The 8,493-nt window shown below is 35.6% G+C and overlaps 1 protein-coding gene across 1 annotated transcript; it reads left to right on the plus strand.

Annotated features, from left to right (window-relative positions):
• Positions 1 to 550: 550 nt before the first annotated feature.
• On the plus strand, positions 551 to 6,893 carry LOC149418392 (meckelin). The gene is made up of 6 exons (XM_089639106.1): positions 551 to 572; positions 669 to 761; positions 2,824 to 2,984; positions 4,410 to 4,555; positions 6,613 to 6,724; positions 6,813 to 6,893. Exons 1-6 carry the CDS (start codon positions 551 to 553, stop codon positions 6,891 to 6,893), a joined length of 615 nt encoding a protein of 204 aa, XP_089495232.1.
• Positions 6,894 to 8,493: the final 1,600 nt, after the last annotated feature.

Below are 8,493 nucleotides of genomic sequence, written 5' to 3' on the forward strand. Positions count from 1 at the left end.
TGAAATTTGACGAATCGTTCAAATTAAGAGTTTGCAGCTGTAGAACGAATTTATTAAGGACGGGTTGTTTCGGAGTATTTGAACAATTCATCAAATTTCAACGTTCATTTTCAAGTTCTGTGAAAGATTTTTTCAAGATCTGTTTTTATTTCAGTTTTGTCAAGCAACTAGCCTATAATGATATAATAACAGAACTTGAATTGGACTTTCACAGATCCCATAAATGAACGTTGAAATTTGATGAATTGTTCAAATACTCCGAAACAACCCGTCCTAAAAGAATATTGTGTTTTTTTGGTTTTGTTCCAGATATTTGGAGCTTCTACCCTAGCCAATATAGGTATTGATATATCATACCAGTCAACTGGTTTCCTCACGTCTCCAGTTTATCAACTCGCACTAAGTGGGCTGGTTTTTCTGATGTTGTATTTCATTCAGTTGCTTGTGGCTATTCTGGTCTACGAGAGATTCATCAGTAATTTTATCCAAGACTTCATGGACGTCTGTTCCATATCGAATGTTTCTATTTTGCTATTGGACGCTCAGCTTCATGGTTACTATCTGCACGGAAGGTAGGTTCCTCAATGACATTGACATTTATCATTATTTAAATAATAATAAATAACTATATCATTGAGTTAAAAATAAAATTTGGTCTTATATTTCAGATGTGTGCATGCTACTTGTGACAGTGATGCGCGAGGTTTACAATCCGGATTACCGTACAGGGCGTTTGTGGTTCGATGCACTCAAGATTTCAGGTAAATATTTTCATTATGACAAACCGTTCATGCTCTGCTGGCATTGGAATTTCGCCCTAGCTGGAAATTTTTCAAATGCGATTTAAACCTGTATGCTATGAGAAAGTGCATACATTTTTTAACAGAATCGCTTGCACTTGAAACACTTTAGAGTTATATTTGATTTCTCTCAAAAAGGGTCTGGTGTTCCAAAGATTAATGAGCCAATTGGACGCATATTTTTAATATGTTTTTTTTTTATGGTACCTAATTCAAATAAATTCGTGTTTTCGTCTCATGAAATCACTAGGTGAAAATGAGAAAAATTTTAAAAGATTAAAAAATCTTGTAAACATAATTCTAATACTTTAAAGGTTTTCAGATTATACTTCAGCCGCCTTAGTATTCACATGAACTCAAGAGATATGAAATGGCAATGGCACCACCATTTAGCCGTGGGAAGTGAACAACAAAATTTGAATGAATCCACACTAACAGGCATGTAGATTACCTACATAAAACCATTAAATATTATTCTCATGTTTCAAAATATTGCAGAGTTCACCAGAAGAGTTATTTATTTTTTTACGTTAACGCCACACACAAAGATATTAGAAGAACGAGATGTGCTATGCGCAGTTCGTACTGAGTGGAATTGTTTTGCCGAGTGTCGCCGGTTTTGTTCACCAATACTACTGCACACCTTCGCTTGCGCTAAGGTATCCGCACTAATACATAGAACAGATTTCTGTGCGTACACGTCCCGATACCGTTCAAAGTACCCAAATTAGGTAGTACTCCGGCTACGGTCCGGCGGCCAACATAGCATATCTCGTTCTTCTAATATCTTTGGCCACACAGGAGGCCTAGAGAAAAATAATTTCCCTCAGGGCCTATGTCATCTTTTGGGATGCTGTTTTGTGGGTCTTTTTTAAGGAAAGGAGAGGGGAAGGTAAAAGGAATGAGGGTTGGGTAGAAATCAAGGGATCAGTGTGTCCAGGAGTGACCGATATATGTATATATCCTTTCCACTGCGTTGCAAGGCGATGTGTGGAGAGACCAGTTGGATGGGTCAAAGGGTTTCCCCGAACCAGCCGCTCTCGATTTGGCACACCGCACAGCTGGTGGTGTACTTTAAACACACCTCACACCTTTACGATGAACCCGGTCACCCCTGCTATATCACCAAACGTAACCAACTACTTGGGGTGACCTATGGCAGAAGTGTTGGTTATCAAATAAATGGTTCCTAGGGCGGTGGTACTCAAACCTGCCTTCCAATTAATAAGGAAACAGTCTGCATAGCTCCCATAAGCACATTGGCTTGAGCCATAAGCCCTTGTGCATAGTGCAATATCCTATGCCTTACCTTATTTCCCAGTAGCCCACTCCCTTCAATGAAGTTCACCAGGTTTGTCGCTGGGCATTCAAATATGTTTCCTGGTTTCACAATGTATTTTCTCAGTTATCTGAATCTTCTTTTTCTACCAAGGCGTGACATTGACACATCATAGTTGCAATGCAGTTTCTTCCTCTTGATATTATCTGCAGATACTGGTGCTTTCCACTACCAACAGCTGCATGCGTCTTCTGAGGTGACATTGTCCAGTTCGAGGGCGTATATAAGGGTGGGGGGAGATTAAAATTATGTAAATTTTCCGGTGACCGGATAAATCATAAAAATGATAATTCATCACATCTTTAAAAAGTTGTATAAAGTCATGGAAAGTGATGAAACAAAAACTTTATTAACTGGGTTAAGTAGGTTAGGTTAAAAATTATTTTTTTTTCATCGTTTTTAATGACTTTATATCACTTTTTAAAAGTGTGTTGAATAGTCACTGTGTTGAATTAGCATGGAACCAAATTTTCCAACCCCGCCTCTATCACCTCCCCACCACCAGGGTTAAACCCCCTACCTCTTAGGCTGAAGCCCCCACCTTTCAGTCGAACCCCCCTCATGGGATACTGGTCCAGTTAATAGTCCTAATATATCCCTATATAGTATCATCATATAGTGTCCAGAGAAGCTTAAACGGAAAGTATGTAAGTAGTAAAATCCCTAATGCAATATTGATGGCAGGTATCCAAGGGTCCAGGGGCCGACCGGGCAGCAGAACCTCGAGGAAGGACGATGGAGATGCCAGAACCCCAGACATAGTGTCAGCTCTCCCTCCTCCCCTGGAGAGAAGGGAGCAGGCTTCCAGGCTCATCAACAAATTTCTGACGGCCTTCTTTGATCATGTAACTTGATTTTCTTATAAAAATATATTAATTGATAATGAGATTATTTGACAGCCTCTATGAGGTTTAGTGCAACTGACCGCGGGGTAATGATTGACCATGATAATTTCCACCACTAAGAGAAAACCCAACTTGGCGTAGGAACAATTTTTTTATTTCAGAAAGAAGACAAATGCAAAAGTACCCACTTGTATGTTTATATCACTGTAATTATTAATACTGTTAAAACACTATGAAAATTGAACCTAACTAAAAAAACTTACCTATCGACGAATCGATTTTTATCATTCATAACATTTAAAAAAAAAGTTTATTACTATAAAAATCCTATTTTTATAACTATAAAAAACATATAATTGTAAAAAAGTAATTGTCCAACTTGGAGAGGAAATTACCCATAGGGCAGTTGTTGCCCTATGAGGGTAATTATCAGGGTTGGTTGTAATATATGAGAATTTATCTAGGGGGTAATTGTCCTGATAACCCATTTGAGACCAATGTATCAATTGATCAGGCCTCCAAAAAATTGAAATAAAATCAACCCATCAAAAACATTTTTTGTTTTTTACTATTATAATTCTATACTCAGAATTATTATAGTAAAAACCGCGGGTTATTTGCTGCTAGGCCCTGCGGGCGGCACTTGGTTGGACTTCGCCCAGTTTAAGTGATACTAACAACAGTTACATTTAGGTACATATTAGGTCATTCGCAAAGAGAGGGTGAGTATATATGGTTAATAGATTATTACAATATTGCGCCCCTGAGGTGATATCTCACAAAAGTGGCGCTATACAAATTTTCCAATAAATAAATAAATATAATGTTCACATTTTATTGCGTACATATGCATTGATATACAACGGAAATTGATAAAATAATGTAGACTAAACTTAAACTTTATTTCAAACACAAATAACTTTGTTTACATCACTTTATTATATACAACCACTACATGTTTCATGAACGAAGTTCACCTCATAAAGAGTAAGTATACTCCGAAGTCAAAAATTAAATATAGATTACAATTGGAAAGAAGAAGTGGAAGGAGGGGGGAGGGGTTAGAGTGGGCGGGGTATATCAGAATTAGGAATTACAATATCGTTAGACGGAAAAGACCAGTTGAGTGGGAAAATATTCACAGCTTGTGTGTACGTGATTGCTACCAAAAGTTGTTAGAACGCATTGTCATCGATAACGAGTCTACCTGCTGAGTTTCAGCTAGATCGGATGTCGGAAAGTTGGTTGATTTCCGCTTCCAAGATGTGCATTAATTTATTAATTCAAATAGATGTATTTAAAAAGTAGACATTTTGTATTATAAGAAGGTAGATAGAAATATGTGTACATGTACAAGTATTACGTTTGTTGTTAGTGTTGAATTGAAAAGTTGATTTTATTTAGGATTATTTGATGTTTTTTCAGGCTTTAGAAGACTTGGATTACGAAGTTAGAGAGAAGCGTTGGATAGAGAGATTGTTGGATGTGGAGTTGATAAATGAGAGCAGTAATAAAACCTTGCTGCTTTACAATCCTTCCGGTGACCCGCAATCTTTTCAAAGAACTATCTGGTAAGATAAATATATAAAGTTTATTAGTACGTACTGATTTATTTTTAAAATTATCTAGGTAGGTATATACAGGGTATTAAGGGACGTCCTTGATTTACTTTAACCAGTGATTCCTGACATTATTTTGAGTAAAAAATGCTAATGAAATTTGGTCTAAAAAAAACTTAAAAAATTCACCGGAGACCAAGATTTATTAACATTTTTTACTTCAAATAATGTCAGGAATCACTGGTTAAAGTAAGCCAAGTACGTCCCGTAACACTCTGTATAGTGAACATTAAATTAACGTCGTGACAAAAATGTTGTTAAATTTCTTTTCAAAATTATAAATAACCATGTAGAATCTTACCTCTTGGCTACAATCAAAATCAATAGCACCGTCTACTAAGATAACCTGAAACTTTCCATATTCCTTTCCAAAGACCCAACTTAACCTTCTTACAACCTTTTGCGCGAATGTGTCAACTTTTTTTATTTTTTTTAAATTAATTTTATTTTTTTATTTTTTTTTATGTCGACTTTAAATATGATATTCACTGTAGTGGCAATATACCGGACATATTTATAGTACGAGAGCCCACGACCAAAACCATGTCTCATAGCAATACGGCAAAAACCCTATAAAATCGTTAGATTGTATGATTCTGAACCCGACTAGGTGTGTAGTAACGGTCGAAAGTGTAGCAACTGCGTGGGAGGCCATTTCTGCTGTGTCAAAAAAAAAGACAGTCGGTATTATAGCAATACGTCTGATAGTGAAAATGTACATAGATTTTATAATTGTATTACGAAAAAGTTTGTTTTCAGACATTTTGCGCGTAGCATATAGCCTGAGCGCATTTTTGATAATGTCAACAAATTTAGCCGACCTGTATCATAGCAATACGGATATTTTTTTTTTCAACTTTTCGTATTGCTGCCATGATTACCAAAAACCTGTTTTCAGACACTTTAAGTGTAGCATATACTCCCAAAAATGAAAATAACGTTTCGGAGTCGCCTGGCCGACGCCTCTGTTAAATGTTTTTTTAAATTTACAGCCTTCATAGATATTCAAGAATCTCCCTTGTCTATTACATGTACTTTGACAGATGACAGATGTCATTACTTATTTCTTTTGTAAATGTTACTCAAGTGTGCTTTAAATAAAACCAAAACTATCAAATCAATCAGTATTTAATTTCAACAGCCTCAGAAAATTCAAGATGCCTCAATACGATTTTTAAATGATATCTGAGTATCGAAAAGTTGTCTGATAGAGAAGGTGCTACACTTAATTTGTCTGATATAAATTTTTTGCACATGTGGACAACTTATTTTATCATGTCCAACAATTTTCAGACATATTGCTATGATACCGATCGGTAAAATTTGTTAACATTTTCAAAACGGTCTCAAAATTTAATGCGTTCACATTTCCGTCTGAAAATTGTTTTGTTCGCATCAAATAACCAAAATTTACTAATAAAAAAGATTTTCAGACGTATTGCTATGAGACATTTTTTTTGTCTCATTTTTAATTTTTTTAAGTGATTTTACGGGTTTGCGCTACACCACTAACGTCTGAAAAATATGTTTCCGGTATCTCAGAACTATCATTCAACTACAGTCTGCAAATCAGACATATTGCTATGATGCAGTTCGGTAAAATTCTTTGACAATTTTGAAAATTCGGTCAGATCAAACGCTACGCGGAAAATGTCTGATATTGGTATTTTCGAGTTCAGGATAATCGTATCTATCGATTTGATGCGGTTTTGGCCGTATTGCTATGAGACAAAAATTTTGGTCGTGGGCTCTCGTACTATTAGCAACAGCCCCCAGAAATTAACTTAAATTTTTTTGTTTTCACATGACCAGAACTTTATTGTCTCTTTTTATTTTGTCGTTTTTGTTTTAAATACCTGCTTATTCTTTTATTCTTACATATATTTTTGTTGTAAATCGTTATTAGATAGTTCTTTGTTATTTATCTTTATAATTTTTGAAAAATGAAAAATTCTTGTGTATTAGAAATAATATTTGTAGTAAGGTATAAATGAGGGATTTCTTTCTAGGTATGGGCAAGAATGGACCCTGGCAACCTTTGATCTCTACTTGTTTTGCTTTGTACAGATGATTTCTGGAAGTTATGTTTTGGCAGCCCTGATTAATGCTGTTGTGTGGAAGGTAAATTATTTAGTAACTACTTTTTTGGAATCAAATCAAACTGTTTTCTGTGATTTTGCAACCAACCTAAACAGTTTATTGTTTTCAGATTTTATCCATGTGCCGTAATTTTGGCGGAAAGAAGAATCTAGCAAGAAAAACTCTGATAGACGAACGGTTTTTGGTTTAATGATCATAACGATGTTTCTGACTATCTCTGTGGCAATATGTTAAATTAATGGCATTTGACTCAGAGGCGGCGGGTTATCAAACACGCATTGTGAATAAATGTATAATTTTGCTTATTAGTTTCACGTAAAAAATTGAAATGTGTGTGTTTAATTTCCTTAAACATTTACAATCGGAGTACGAATGCTTGAAGCATCGTCATAATTAGTTTTTCCCGAGTTTTTCAATGAAATCGGAGAGTAAATTTAATTTTACCCATATTTCAGAATATTATGTGTATTATTAGAATATTATTTGCTAAATATTATGACAACATTAAACATGTTGTCCGAAAACTTGTAGTACTAGCGGGAAACTGGAAACCCAGAGAACCCAATTTTTTTTTTTTTTTTTTACTTTTTCTTTTTTTTTTCGGACACTGAAGGGTTAAAAACTTTTAGAGCCGGGCCTACGCCTTGACATTAACCGGCTAGCGACGGATTAAAAAAATACTTAAAATTCCAATTTGATTTTTTCGAAAAAGAAAGATCAAATCAAAAATGTTACACCACGAAATCGACTTCAAATTCCAGCTTGTATTGTGAGTTTCCGGACACCGTGTATATAATGTTTCTCTAATCCACACTTTGCCCTTTGATGTTTCATTTAAAATATGTCTCTATCAGCAATAAGTAATTTTTATGAAAAAAACTTTTTTTAAATGAATAAAAATTCTGTCCAAAAATAATAAAAGTCGTTCGCATTATTAGTCCCATTTTCCTCTAACCACGTTTTACCTCTTTTCAATGGAGAATCTCAAAGTTAATTTTTAACTTGTTTCATTCTGACCTTAAACTTGTGAAGAATTTTCATAAGAGTTTTACCGGAGTGTGAAAAGGGTGTAATGAACACTACAGGGTGTTCGCGATTAAGTTTGCGCGAATGTTTAACTTTTCCCCCCGAAGAAAGTTCGCAACTTCAATTGGCCGACTGTTCGGGAGTCTAATTAGTGGGGTGATAGTACGCCCTAACGGTGGGTGCTAAAGACAAACGATTTGAATCGTAGGTGTCGAACCCTCCGATGCCGGCCAATTATGCTTATCACAGGTATTAGAGAATATCCCCTTGAAGGGATTTGCATTTAATTAATCCATTGCGCTGATCCGCTGATCCCAGCGGCATTTGGTGTGCCGAAAGGAAAACCAGGTTCGAATAATTCGTAAAACTTTTTGATAAAAATGTTAACGTGGGGGAGAAGTGGTCCCTTCGGCAAAGTGATTTAACTGGTTTTATGCGAATCCAGCTAGAAAAAAGGACGTGGCATGAGGGATTGGATTTGCATTTAATAAATTCATTCTACTAACAATAGCAGTCTCGGGAATGAAACAAGGTTCCGAGGAGAGAAGTGTTTAAACGACCCCTTGGTGTAAAAACGGGTCTCAAGGGTTTTATGAGTACAGGCCTGAGGCTAAGTACACTTCACTACTTGAAATTGTCTAATCACTCTATTTATTTTAAATGCTTGTTTTAAAACAACAAATAAATCAGCAGTAACAACGAGTATCAACAAAAATCGCCGCCATTTGCAAACTGTTGTTGCTCGATGGCACTGACTTGATCAC

Source organism: Hesperophylax consimilis, chromosome 13 (assembly GCF_061612785.1).
Source record: "Hesperophylax consimilis isolate HC1 chromosome 13, BYU_Hcon_1.0, whole genome shotgun sequence".
Classification (NCBI taxonomy): domain Eukaryota; kingdom Metazoa; phylum Arthropoda; class Insecta; order Trichoptera; family Limnephilidae; genus Hesperophylax; species Hesperophylax consimilis.